The 14441-nt window shown below is 32.7% G+C and overlaps 1 protein-coding gene and 1 pseudogene across 2 annotated transcripts; one reads left to right on the top strand and one right to left on the bottom strand.

Moving 5' to 3' along the window:
- Positions 1-3584: 3584 nt before the first annotated feature.
- On the bottom strand, positions 3585-5546 carry LOC150036619 (uncharacterized; annotated as a pseudogene).
- A 3317-nt stretch (positions 5547-8863) lies between these two features.
- Positions 8864-13999, top strand: LOC120076633 (putative serine/threonine-protein kinase PBL21). 2 transcript variants are annotated; one of them, XM_039030510.2, is made up of 7 exons: positions 8864-9168; positions 9268-9633; positions 9966-10144; positions 10242-10431; positions 11920-12311; positions 12665-13006; positions 13462-13999. In XM_039030510.2, exons 2-6 carry the CDS (start codon positions 9531-9533, stop codon positions 12950-12952), a joined length of 1152 nt encoding a protein of 383 aa, XP_038886438.2. In that variant the 5' UTR covers positions 8864-9168; positions 9268-9530; the 3' UTR covers positions 12953-13006; positions 13462-13999. The 2 variants fall into 2 exon arrangements, with proteins under 2 accessions (XP_038886438.2, XP_090168843.1); XM_090312717.1 differs by lacking the exon at positions 8864-9168 and having other exon boundaries at positions 9185-9633.
- The last annotated feature ends 442 nt before the right edge of the window (positions 14000-14441 follow it).

Raw genomic sequence — 14441 nt, 5'->3', positions numbered from 1 at the left:
CTGTGATTTGATGATTGTTTATTCATAGGAAAAGTATCTATCACTATTATTGCTATCAATGATATGAATGTAATGGTTCCACATATTTGTTTTTAGGATAAATGGAGAGAGAAAATAGAAAAACATTGGAAGGATCAACATCTAGGAAAAAACACAAGAAGATCAAAGTTACAATGTAATGATATTTTATAAATTTATATAGATTTGTAGTTGCTTTTTTCTTACATTTATGTTATTGTTATATATACAGGAAAATGTATTAATTGTTCATAAAAGTGAATGGACAAATCCATTAAAAGTCAGCTCCTTCATAAGTTTAGATGTCCTGTCTAACATAGAAAAATTAGATGAGCCATCACTCCAACTATTTAGAGAAGGTCCTTTTGGGTACTTCTTATATATGAAAATGAAAAGGATGCCCAACCAACTCATATCACACCTTATTAGAAGGCAATGCATAACTACCAATCAAAATATATTGGCCTTTAATTTAGAAGGACATATTTCAGAATTTGGCCTCAAGGATTTTTGTTTAGTAACAGGTTTAAATTGTGATGATTACCCTATAGATGGTATCTATAGTGAACAGGAATCAATGGATAACACAATTAGGAACTTCTTTTTCAAGACAAATAAAAAAATTATAAGAAGAGAGCTCCAACCTACTTTTAATTTGTTAGGTTCTGATGCCAACATACCCATTGATATAAAGGTCAAACTTGTACACTTGTATTTTCTAGAAAGCTTTCTAATTCCTACACAAGGACATAAAAAAGTAAGTTGGAAGCATCTAAAAAAGTTGGATGACGAAGAAAAGTATAGATCTTATAAATGGGACAGGGTTTCCTTTGAACTAACTATAGAGTTTTTTAAGAAGGTTGTCATCAATAAGCCATCTTCCATTTTCCTCCAAGGATTTCCACTAGCTTTGGTATATTGGGCTTTTGAAATTATACCAAGATTATCCAACCCCACTATTGGATTTGTACGAAGAATAAAAACCAATGGACCTAGACTTACTCAATGGGAGTCTCAAGAACCTAATGATTTCCAACACATCAACAACAATATTTTCAAAGCCACTGGTGTAAGTCTTTTATCACTATTATTTCCTTTATTTATATATATTATTAGCATGCTATCAAATGATAGAAACTATAACTGATGTTTCAGCTTTTATGACATAGAAGATACCACTATCAGTCATTTGGAACTATTGTGATCTCTTCTATCATTGATAACATGTTATTGTAGATAGAAGCAATCAGTGATAGCTTGAAATCAGTGATTGTTTCTATAAATTAGCTGTATCACTAACATCTTTATTAAACTTTCAATTTACTGTTGCTTCATTTGTTCCAACTGAAAAAGAATTGTATTCCAACTATTATGCCTATTTTGCGGAGGTGGAAACTAGGGAGATGGATTTTGAAAAAGAAAAAAAAGGAAAAAAAATGTCAACTGGGAGAAGAATTGCATCATTACAAGAGGCAATTGAAGAATTAAAAAGAGGACAAGAAGATATTAAGAAGGACATCAATGAAAAGAACAAGGAGATTCTTGATATATTGGACCACATAAAAGAAGCTATCAGTGATAAACTTCCACAAAAAGAAGAAGGTGGTGAAAAGCAATCTCAAGAATCTCTTGAGAAGAACAAAGCGCCATCATCTAGTTTGGAGCTTTTAGATGCAAGTTTGGAAGTTCTAGAGGTAAAACTTGTGATTTTCTTTTTCTGTAAAGAAGTACAATAACAAAAATGATATATGCATGCAGGTTGAAGTTGACACTGCTAAGGACAAGGAGGCTCAAGATGATCAAGAGAATGACCAACAAGAACAATTGCATGATGATCCTGAAGATGAAGAGGAAGATCAAGATGAAAAGGATAAATCTAGATAAATAAGATATGACGAAAAAGAATGTAAATATTGATTGATTGATGATCTTAATTATAACATTAGCATGCTATCAGTGATATCTGAAATCATTGATAACCAACTATCAATGATAGTATAAATAATAGGAAGCTTTATTTACTTGACTGATACTGATAGCATGTTGATGTCATGTTATATTTGATTCCATGATTTCAAGTGATTGAAAAGACTCTTAAAAAGAGTCCAAAAAAATATCGACCAAAGGTTGTCATCGAAAATATAGAGGACAACAAGAGACCAAAAAGACAAGCAAAACCAACCAAGAAAATTTTGGAGAACGCAAAGAAATAAAAGAAGACAAAAAGAAGGTCTCTCCAAATGTGTCTACCAAGGCGTCTCCAAGCAAAGCTACAAGGCAGTCTCCAAGGTGGAATGACGATGCTCCAACCTTTGATCTCAAAATATCACAACTTTGATTGACAATAGATAGACTTATTTATTGACAATATATAGTGATTGTTATGATTTTGGAAATTACATTGTTATTTTACAAGATCAATGATAGTTATATTGAATCAATATGAATCCTTCATAAATGTGATTGATATAGTTGCAACTTTCAATTTATTTTAGAGGTTGTTACTAGCCCCTCCTGCCAGCACCCACCACCCAAGACTTTTAATCTAAATACCAATCTGTTAAAATACTAGTAATATATACAAACAGCAAACCTCCCTTAAGGTTCTACAAAGATTATATAAATACATGCATGTAACCAAGACATTATATTTACTGAAGAATAACAGATCCCTACAAGCGACACTAGCAAGATCCTCTAAAGCGACACTGGCGAGATCCTCTAAAGCGACACTGGCGAGATCCTCTAACGACACCAGCGATACCCTCTAGAGCGATACCAGCGATACCCTCTAGAGCGACACCAGCGATACCCTCTAGAGCGATACCAAGTTTTTCCTGTGAAATTCTTAGCGATACTCACCTCAATTCCTAGCGAGATTTCCCTCGAGAGCGATATCCTCCTTACAAAATCCTCTAAACACAAGCTACACAGCTTCTATCATTGATAGTATGGTATCAATAATGCTATACGATCGTGTAACATTTGGTTGGCGATTCTATCAGTGATAGAATCTATCATTGATGGATCTTCTACAAAAATGCTTATCTACTGTCAGTGATAGAATCTATCACTTCATTGTATTAATTGTTGACAGAAGCTATTACAGATAGCTTGATATCATTTCTTTCAATTGTTGTGGCTAAAGAAAAACGAAAGCTTCATAAATAAAAGAATCATATTGACTAAAGAATGGATATATCAACAACAAAGTCTATTCCATTAACAAAATATTAGTAACAAGGTCTTTAATATATATATGACAAACATCAATAACAAATTGTCTCACTATCTAATGGTTAAATTGATGACAACAAGCAACAACTACAATCTAATTGACAAATTGGTGAAAAACATCGGCTGTCTCACTATCATTGATAAATTGATGACAAACATCAATTACAAAACAAGCTTCTTCATTACAAACATCAATTACAAATCAATCTTCTTCATTAAACAACTGGTGGAAATTTGCATGTCCTACAATTATGGCCACGAAGATGACATCGACTGCACTTCGAGCTCCTTTTCTTTTCACCAATTGATAATATTCTTTATTTACATGGTCATCCAGTCGGAAGTTTAACTATTGGAGGTAATACATTCACACCAACATCGACAGATCTCCAATCAGAATGATTTCCAATAGGATAAACTGATTCTTTATAGGTTGATAACAATGTACTGCAAAAATAGTAGTCTGACACAAAAGTATATATATCTAAATTTAGCCCACGAATAACAGCACAAGCATGAGCACATGGAATCTCCACAAAATCCCAAACACGACAACTACATGGATAATGCTGATTGACCTTTTTCATAAAACCAATTTTGAAGTATTTCTCTAATATAATCAAGTAATGATGCAACGGGGAACTCCCTAGGCTCTTTCAAAATATTATTCAAGCACTTTGAAATAGTAGTTGTCATCATATTATACCTTCTTCTCCTAGAATGTGCACGTGCCCACTTCTCAAAGCCAACTTTACTTAGATATTCCCAAATTGTAGGATATATTGATTCCATCCATTTCATATAAAACTCGAACTTATCAATTGTATAAGCTTTTGCACAACGATAATATATGTCATCAATTAAAGAATCCTTATAAATCAACTTCATATTTTGCAAAAGGTGTCATAGACAAACACAATACTCAACATTTGAAAAAACATTCATAACACCTTGCAGAATGCTAAAATGCTGATCAGAAATAATGACTAATCCTTCTCGTTCACCAAAACTTTTCTTTAAATTCTCAAAAAACCATCTCCAGGATGCATCATTTTCAGAGTCAACAATACTAAAAGCAAGAGGAAAAATCTGATTGTTACCGTCAATTGTTGAAGCCGTCAAAAGAGTCCCGACATATTTACATTTTAAGAATGTCCCATCAACTGATATATTAGGTCTACAATGCTTCCAACCCTTAATTGATGCTCCAATAGCCATATAACAATACTTAAAATGCCCATTTATATTAGTTTCATAGGTAGTAAATGTACCTAAAAGAAGAAAATAAACAGTTAAGCCAGATTACAAAAGGTATATAATTGATTGATGCCTACCACCAATAGCTTCTATCATTGATTGCAGTCCATCACCAATAGCTTCCATTATTTTCATGTTATCAGTGATAGACTCCAATCTGTGATAGAAGCTATCATTGATAGATCATATAATAAGTCATAAACAAGAAACCTGGATTCTTTTCTTCTAACTTCATCAAAAACTTTGGAATCAAAGCATATGATTCACGTGCATCGCCTTTCAAAGACTTCATTATTTACTCTTTTGCCCTCCATGCTTTATAATAGCTAATAGTTACTCCAAATTCCTTACGGACTTTATTCACAATATCACTAGAAGTAGGTATGAGAAGAACTAAATCTAAAATCATTTCTTAAACATTTAGCTATTAAGGACGAAGAAGCTTGCCTATGACAAGTTTGAATACTTTTTATAGAACAATCATGAATATCAATAAACTTTCTAAGCATCCACAAAACACTCTGCTTGTAACGGGGTGCCCTCACATACCACTGACAACCATCTTGAACACATCGAAACACAATTGCTCTTGAATTTGACGTTATAGTCTTAAATTCAAAATTCTTCTTAACCGCTATCAAGTAAAAACAATTTGATAAAATCTCTTTGCTAGCAGACACATCTTTTTCTTTCAAATCACGAGCAATATATATCCATAATCACTTGAAAATCAACATCATCAATCACAGGTTTAGAAGAAGGAACAGTAGACAAATAATTCTCAGCTTCACTAGAAACAACATTAGAAGACACTTCCAAACGTGAACTACTGCATGAGCAACCAAAGGATGTTGTGTATTGTGTTCCTTAACTAAAGCCAAAAACCAAGCTATATCCTTATCTTCACAAATTTGAACTACATTTTGAACCTTATTCATAACAAAATCTAATAGAACGGAAAGTTCTATAGAAGAAGTAGACACATCCAAACAAATCTCCTTAACTATTAAACCCATAAAATCTTCAAAAACCATTATATCATCTACTAAAACTCCAGTAGATTTGTAATTCACATAACAGTGTTTTCATTCCATATTCCACTATGAAAAACAACTATTGGAATAACCATGTTTTAAAATTCCTGCAAAAGTAAAACAAAAACTATTGAATAACAATATCAATAGGTTCTAATAGCTATCAAAAGCAAATATAAATCTATCAATATCATTGATACCAATCTAAAACTAGGCATGTCTTTCAATGGATATCAATAAAAATTAATGAACAAATAAAAAATGATAGCAATCACACATTCTATCAGTGATAGACATTATCAATGATAGCCACTGATATCTTCCAATACACTGATAGACATTATCAATGACAAACACAAAGTCAATGTAGCTGTAATGTCAAACCTAAAAATATCAAACATCAAAATACACTGATATGTTTATAGAAAGAATATACAGTATCAAATGAAACAGTGAAGAATGCAAGCCCTAACTTAATTAATCAATCAAAACTCAAAATATCAACGCAATGAACAAAGCAAAATTTCATGAAAGCACACAAACTCTGCTCACAATCTATTATGTTCACAGTGAGCTGAAGAAATCATTAGGTTCTTGAGAAAAAGAGAAAGAAAAGACTAAATGACCAGAAACTATTTAGGAAAAATTGAAAAACTGAATCGAAAAAACAAGAACAAACGTTAAAAGAAAAAAAAATTCCCAATCAAAGATGAAATCGAAAAAAGAAAAACGAACTCACGAATCGGAATTGATCGAAGTATCATGGAGCTTCACGAATTAGAATTGATCGAAATATCACGGAGCTTCACGAATGGGATTTCATGGAGACTGATTCATTGATATTTCACCATGAAAGAAAAGGAAAGAACGGCAAAAAGGAAAGTAAAAAGTGTCACGGAGCTTCATTGATTTGATTTCATGGAGACCATAGATATAATCACTGTGAAAGAAGAAGAAGGTCATGAACGGCAATATTCAAAGGAGGTGACGAATGTGAAAAAGGAAAGTTAATAAAGGGAAAGAGAGGGTAAATTTGGAATTTTGAAAAAAAGGAAAGGTTGACCGATCAATGTTTGCTATAATAGCAAATATTAAAAATGTGGTATATATAATCACATTTTTTTCCCTTTTGTATTATTGAATACAAATTTTCATATATATATATAAGATAAAACTGTCGAAAAATAACATTAATAGGTCTTTTTAAAAAAATCTAATTTAAAGACATTTGTGAAAATATATGGTGAAACATAAACTTGTTGTTAAGTAAAAATTCCATATTTAATTTGTATGATAGAAGTTAGAGCGTTTGGGCTTTTATTATCTGCCCATTTAGTTTTACTCCTTTGTTAGTTGACAAAATGTGTAGTGCCCTGTTGCTCTCTTTCAGTTTTAGTGTGCATCACACTACTGTTTCAACTTCTGGAACGTGGAGGAAATTGTCTGGGTTTTGTTTCAGTTTTTGGATATTTTCTTCAAAAGGATATTTTCTGAGTTTTGTGAGATTGATTGAGCATTGAAGTTTTTCTATCTTTTGAGATTGTATTTTGTTCTTTGAAGATCGAAACTAACAGAAGATTGTTCATCTTGCAGAATGAAGGTAGACTTCATTGGCTTTGGATTACTGTTTTGTTTTATCAATTAACAGTGGGTTAGGTGAGTTATCACAATGCACATGTACAAGAGTTGTCCCATGCTCTCTAGACTAGTCCACTTCAAAATTATGTCGCCTCTCGATCTCCACACAAAATCACTCTTATTTCTTCGTTTGATTTCGTTTCTTCATTTCATTAGCTCAGGCTTGTCCACTTAAAAAGTGTTTTGTCCAAAAAGTTCATGACCGACTATACTTTTTAAGACTTCACAAATCTCTCACTTAACAACTCCATTCTTTACTTCAAATGCCCCTTAAAATAAATTTGAAGATGCTGACATCATTCAAAATTTTGTTGTTACTACAATATGTTTCCACCCAAAAAGGTCATCATGTCTATCTCTCTATCCACCAAAAAGACAACTTTCTTCCGTTATAGATCCATACACATCCTGTTCTAAATATGAGATGTTGAAAAAGAAGGAAACTACATCAAAATAATATTAAATTCTTAAAATTTGCCAAATTAATCTCTAACATTCAACAAATTTAATATCCAATTCATTTTAGTTATTCAATTAACGATCAAAACTATTTGTACTTAATTACTCAAACTCCAACCATCAAAATGTTGTTTTGAGATTTTAGATACCAAATAAATATTAATCGTAAACTACAAAAAATGTAATAATTTTTTGCTTAAAAATATTTTAAAATTCTAGTTGATTGTTTCAAAGCAAATCTTTTTCAAAAAATATATATTTCTTGAGAAGCGTATCAAAGAAATGGAGAAAAAGGAGGAATCATTTTTTAGACAGTAACTTAAAAGTAAACTTTTCAATTCAGGAAGGACTCTCAACTTCTTGAAAGGTTTTCTTAAAAGGTAAAACATATTTGAAACTCATTACCTTTTGAGTCCTTTAAATAGTGGAAAGCCAAAAGAGATGAACATTGACCATCAAAATTACTAATTCTGATAATAATAAAGTTAATCTTGAATAGACATTTTGAAGTTTATATAGATTAAAATAAAACATATTAAGAAACTAAATTGAGTGGTTGAATCACTAAAAAAACCTTTGATTTGATTTTAATCCATTAATTTCAAATGTCTAATTATAGTCTCTATTCTTTTAATAAATCTTAAGCTTAGTCCAATTGTCAAGGCTCAATTTAGTAACCATTTGGTTTTTGAAAATTAAACCTGTAGATACTATTTTTACCTAAATTTCTTTATTTGTTATTTACTTTTTACCATGAGTTTAAAAAACTAAATCAGATTTTGAAAACTAAAAAAAGTAGCTTTTAAAAATTTATTTTTGTTTTTAAAATTTGGCTCAGAATTCACGAGAAAATAGCCTTGATTTTCAAAAACCAAAATACAAAAAATGAAATAATTACCAAATGTATTCTAACTCGTTGTGATATTTTTTTAAAAAAAATTTGTTACCTAATGACATTTTCACTATAAATTTTGAGTACCTATTCATATATTTTATTACATATTTCAAAAAAAAAATTAAAGGATTAAAATTATACATTTGAAGTAAAATTAAACAAATTCTAAGGTAGAAGGTCAAATTGGTATTTTACCTCAAACTAAATGTTAATTTGAGTTCTATAATTAATTATTAATTTTTTAAAAAGAAAAAATAACAAAAGTCAGGTTTGAGTGAGAGACAGAGCATCACTGAATGAAGGACGACGCTGACTTTGATAAAACAGTTTCCTCGGCCTCCAGAAATGGAAACTTTCAGTGGCATGTCTGGTAAATAACATAATTTCATAAGGGCAATTACGTAAAATAGGAACAACCGGCGGACAGAAAATTAGGAATAAGAACGCGGCGGCGTGGCAGAACAGGCCCACCGCCACCGAACGCAATCCATTTCCTTCCAATTCCTTCCTTAAAAAAAAAAAAAAAAGAAAAAAGAAAAAAAGAAAAGAAAAGAAAAGATGGGTATGATTCAGGAGCCACTCTCCGCTAACTGTGGCGCTAAATCGCTCCTTCCTCTTTTCTATTTTTAGGTTTGTTGTTTTTTCCATTCCAATTCATTTCCTCTGTTTCTCTCTGTATTTCTAACGCCCTTTTTCCCTTTCTCAAATTTTCTCATTCTTTCCTTGCAGATTTTCCACGACGTGTTCTTCGCTGCAGTAATCTCCGCCACCCCTTTTCTTCATTTTCCCTTTTTCTTTGGGGGTGGGGATTTTTGTTTCAGGGTTTTCTTCTCTTAATCTCTCCGATTCGGGGGGGGAAGGAGGAGAAGACTCTTCTCCTTCTGTTTCTGTCAACCTAATGATTGGGATTGTTCTTTTCTATTAAGAAATTAGCGATTTCGGTTGCGGTTCTTTCATGTTTTGATGGGTTTTTGATTTTGGGTTCGGGAAATATGAGTTGCTTTTCTTGTATTTCTCCTCGTACTCAAGATGGGAGCCGGGTCGAAACTGATAGTCGTGTTCGATTTGAATCCCGCCATTCTGTTAATTCCTCAGGTTGGTTGTATTTTCCCCCTTTCCTTTTTGTACATCAGAATGATAAAATGTTGTACTGAGTTAATGACATTGTTTGTGTTGATAATCTTGCTCTTATTTCTACTTCTTCCATGTGCATTTGGGTAATAATCTTAGTGCATGGTTGGAATTGATTATGAAATTAGTCATTTTTGGATGATCTGGAAATTGCATTTAATAGTGTAAAGTTAAATATTAAATTAATTTTGAGTTGTGTTTCAGAGTTATTAGGACATGATGGAAGTGATTTAAACAATTTTAGAATCACTTCCAAATATGCCTTTGTTGTCAGGCTATTAACCATTAAATGTTAGGTACATGGAGGGGAAAAGAAGGTGAGAGCAACCGTGAAAGCTGTCCAAAGGGGAGCGCAGCTGCTCGTAGTTTTACGTTTCGTGAACTCGCCATGGCTACTCGAGGTTTCAAGGAAGTAAATTTGCTTGGAGAGGGTGGTTTTGGACGTGTCTACAAAGGTCGTTTGGAAACAGGACAGGTAAATTAAGGTTTCATTGCATTTTGTCAGCTTTGTTATGGCTAGAAACTATTAGTTTTTATTTTTTACAGTTTTGACCATTTGTTATTGTGGGCAGATTGTTGCAGTTAAACAGCTTAATCGCGATGGGCTTCAAGGCTTTCAGGAATTTATTGTGGAGGTTCTCATGTTGAGTCTGTTGCACCATCCTAATCTCGTCACCTTGATTGGTTACTGTACTGATGGAGATCAAAGGCTTTTGGTTTATGAGTACATGCCTATGGGAAGCCTGGAAGATCATCTCTTTGGTAATTGTTTTTTTTTTGCATTTGCATTTGAAAAGTACTTACCTGTGTATCCCACCAAATTGTCCAATCATAATTTATTATATGACAAATTCACTTTACTTCTTTTTTGAAATACTTGTGTGTATGTGATGGGAGGGAACGGGTACATCAGGATTTCTGTCACGAGTTATGTCTTCTTTTTCTGCAAGTACTATATTATGTTTTACCAAATTTATAGTTGTATGATCATGTGGATATCCATATTATATCCATATATATGGTTAGATTTTCTAGTACTATATATACTCCTTTCATTCAGCATTTGAAATGCCCTTTCATGATATATTATTTTATTTTAGGGGTCCCACACAATTCTTAAATGTTTCTTTTATGACAAGCAATGAATAGGCGATACTACCTATTATTTTATGTTAGGGGTCCCACACAATTCTTAAATGCTTCTTTTATGACAAGCAATGAATAGGCGATACTATCGTAATCCTAGAAATTTTCCTATAGAATATTATAGGGACCTGGTCAGACTTGATCCTACTTGGACCAATTTGGCCATTGACTTGGGGGAGTCAGCCAAGTCAATGATAAGTCAATTGATATAGTGTAGTCACAGATAAATATTTATAATCTTTTCTATGTTAATTTATTTATTTGATCTAACATAATTGGCTAATTAATTACATTTTGTCAGAGTATTTCAATTTTCATTTAACCATTTTCAATATGTAAATGCAATGAAGCTATGGTATTATATCCTCCTTAGCAAGGTAGCCTAGTATCTTTAGAATAAATTATGATGCAATACTATCCTATGTATTTTTCTAACCTTAATTTTTGTGGTCATGAAAATTTCAAGTTTTCTATCTATCTTTTTTGGGTTACATGCCCACACTAACGAAAGCCACTATATCAATCCATCTGTGGGCCTCCATGTCAATGGTGAATGGTAACTCAAAAATTTTATGATTGATAAGAAAAGGTTTTATTTGTTAATCATAAACTTCTTACTTTTATGTTTCTAGAGGGGAGATAATTATATGTTGGTTTTCTATTGAGTTTTACCTTTAGTGTATAATTACTTTTGGAAATAATTTTTTGGTATGACAGTCTTGACTGCTATGATTGCAAATTTCAATCTAAAACAGGAATTTTCTATGAAGTTCACCGATATAAAATGAATGTCATCTTTTACACTGCCCCTCTTGATTATCAGTCCCTACTTTGAATCCTCTAATCCTATTTTCATCATGCCAGTCTACCTGGAAGTTAAGAAATTACAATGGTGAACAGTTACAAGTAGTAAATCAAATTATTGATGTGTAAATGTATTGTGTAATTTAGTTGATAGCCTCATTTTCGCAACTAATCATTTATGGTTCCATATTTGATAGTTTTACTGAAAGTTCTTGGATTGATATAGATCTATTAAAAGAAACAAATGATCAAATTCATCACGTAATCTGATACCTTGATGGTGAATTTTTTTTATTTCAGATTTGGATACCGACAAAAAGCCACTGAGTTGGAATACAAGGATGAAGATAGCAGTCGCTGCTGCTCGAGGCCTCGAGTATCTCCACTGTAAAGCAAATCCCCCAGTCATATACCGTGACTTGAAGTCAGCTAATATCTTATTGGACAATGACTTTAATCCTAAGCTTTCAGATTTCGGACTAGCTAAACTGGGACCTGTTGGCGACAATACTCATGTTTCAACTAGAGTAATGGGAACATATGGATATTGTGCTCCAGAGTATGCCATGAGTGGTAAATTAACCCTTAAATCTGATATTTACAGCTTTGGCGTGGTTCTGCTTGAGCTTATTACGGGGCGCAAGGTAATTGATACAAAAAGGAGACCTGGAGAGCAGAACTTAGTTGCTTGGGTTAGTACTTTGATATAATTTTTGCTCTTAGTCCCACTTTCTTTTTTTAATACAATGGGTAGGGGAATTCGAACCATTGACCTTTTGGTCGTTAACACATACTTTATGTCAGTTAAACTAAGCTCACTTTGGTGGTAGTCCCACCTGTCTTTGTTTAATGTGCATGTTCTTTTTATCCTTCTTACACGATTCCTTCAACTTGCTGAGTTGAAGTATTTGAACTTATTGTTTAGTTTTGTATAGGACTTTTAGTCTTGTGGCATTCTCCATACGATGTATATTTTAAGAGTTGAGAGTAGTTGTTGATACTTTCCTTGGATAATTTGTTTCATCACTTTCCATCGATTTTGCAGTCCCGTCCTATACTTAAGGACCGGAGAAAGTTTGCGGAATTAGTTGATCCCCTGTTGGAAGGACACTTCCCTCTTCGTTGTTTGCAACACGCCGTTGCAATTACTGCAATGTGTCTTCAGGAACAACCATCATTTCGCCCTCTTATTAGTGATATTGTTGTAGCACTCGAGTATTTGGCCTCTCAAAGTTATTTACAAGAACTACGGAATGGTAGGATTTATAATTCATCAAAATCATCACCCTCACAACAGAATGGAGACACCCATGCCCCGGCACCAGATCCCTGAAATTGCTAAACTTCTGTTTGGAGGTTGCTGTATAGAAGTTGCTGAAAAAGCTACGTAAGGAGTCTGACATTTCGAGTTTCTTTTAATAAAGCATTTCATCCTACTTTTATTTGCACGAGTTTCCTACTTTTGTTTTTTGGTTAATACTTAGACCCTTGATTTTAAACTTTGAGATATGAAAATGCTTTTCGAGATGTTAATACACTCTTATAATCAACTCCTGGATGTACCCCATAAATCTTTGGGATGTTTGGGCCCAAGGAGTTGGGAGAGTGGAGGTGTGAACCCCACTCCTTGTTTGGTCCAACGAATTTGTAAGCCCACGACTAAAAAACATCATTTTTTTAACATACTAGCTTCCTATACTATAGGTCCTAAGAGTTCACAACTCTACTCTTTGTTCCGAACGTCCTCCTAGGAGTTGGGACAAAGTTAACTATTTTTGGTACTATTATCTGACTGTCTTTTGTAACTGATGCTTTACTTTTCACATATATGCTTTCTTTCAGGTGCATAGACGTGTGAAGCGTGTAAGATAAAAGCAATGTGAAGCATGTTTTGTAATGTAATATATGCCATTCAAAACGATTAGGTATATAACCTGTACGAAACTATGAACAAGTATTTGACTCAAAGGAGAATAGAAGAAACATGTTTTACACCCGACTTCAGCAGAAAGCAGCTTGGTTAAAAGGTACATATCGATTTTCTGCTGTTTTATTTGAGTTAAGTTCTGAACGTCTCGGTTCAGCTTGACGACTGCGAAAGCTACCCAGGATGTTCCAAGGTACACATCAGTGTCTTTGCTCTGGTATCTTTGTACATGAATAATAATACTCGTAAATGAAATCTATGTATGTAGTTTGTAAGAAGGTCCCTGATTCCCCCCCTTCCCTCACCCACCCCATCATCTATACTATTTTGTTTTTTCATTTGTTTTAGAGAGGTGAAGAAAGTGCTCTCTCTTTCTTTTTCTTTTTTTTCTTTGCAATACATTACACTTCAATATATAATGATAAATATGAGTTATGTTATGAATAAAACAAACCTATTCTTTTGCAACATTATTATTATTATTTGAATTTGTGTATGAATTGGGAAAGCTCCCAAAAGTTTCATTACCAAGACTTTTGCCTTTGGGAGAGTTAGCTGGATATAGATTACTTAGTTTGAATGATTTTAAGTTTATTTTTTTATAGCTGGAAATAGTCAATCCCCTTGACTTATAGATCTAAGAAATTTCAACCAACATAATAACCCCAAAGTTCAACCCTCTTTACTTTCTTCAACTTTTTGGTTTATTATCTTTTAGTTAGTTCCCTTAAATTCAACTTTATATATGACCAGAAAACTTGGGACATGTTTGGTAGATCTGGAAACAATGAAAATAAATTTAGCATCTTGTGTTTTCATATATGTCTTTTAGTAGCATATTTAAAAATTAGATTCTGATTTTAAAATATATTTAATACTATATTTAAAACGAAAT

Source organism: Benincasa hispida, chromosome 4 (genome assembly GCF_027475165.1).
Source record: "Benincasa hispida cultivar pf3 chromosome 4, pf3_genome.v1.1, whole genome shotgun sequence".
Lineage (NCBI taxonomy): Eukaryota > Viridiplantae > Streptophyta > Magnoliopsida > Cucurbitales > Cucurbitaceae > Benincasa > Benincasa hispida.
This window is presented reverse-complemented; position numbering and strand designations above follow the sequence as displayed.

What these genes read in the sequence shown, in the direction of transcription:
- LOC120076633 (XM_039030510.2), top strand. Translation starts at nt 9,531, where the DNA reads ATGAGTTGCTTTTCTTGTATTTCTCCTCGTACTCAAGATGGGAGCCGG. An exon ending in CCATTCTGTTAATTCCTCAG is followed by an intron (nt 9,634 to 9,965) that starts GTTGGTTGTATT and finishes ATTAAATGTTAG; the next exon opens with GTACATGGAGGGGAAAAGAA. An exon ending in CCTGGAAGATCATCTCTTTG is followed by an intron (nt 10,432 to 11,919) that starts GTAATTGTTTTT and finishes TTTTTATTTCAG; the next exon opens with ATTTGGATACCGACAAAAAG.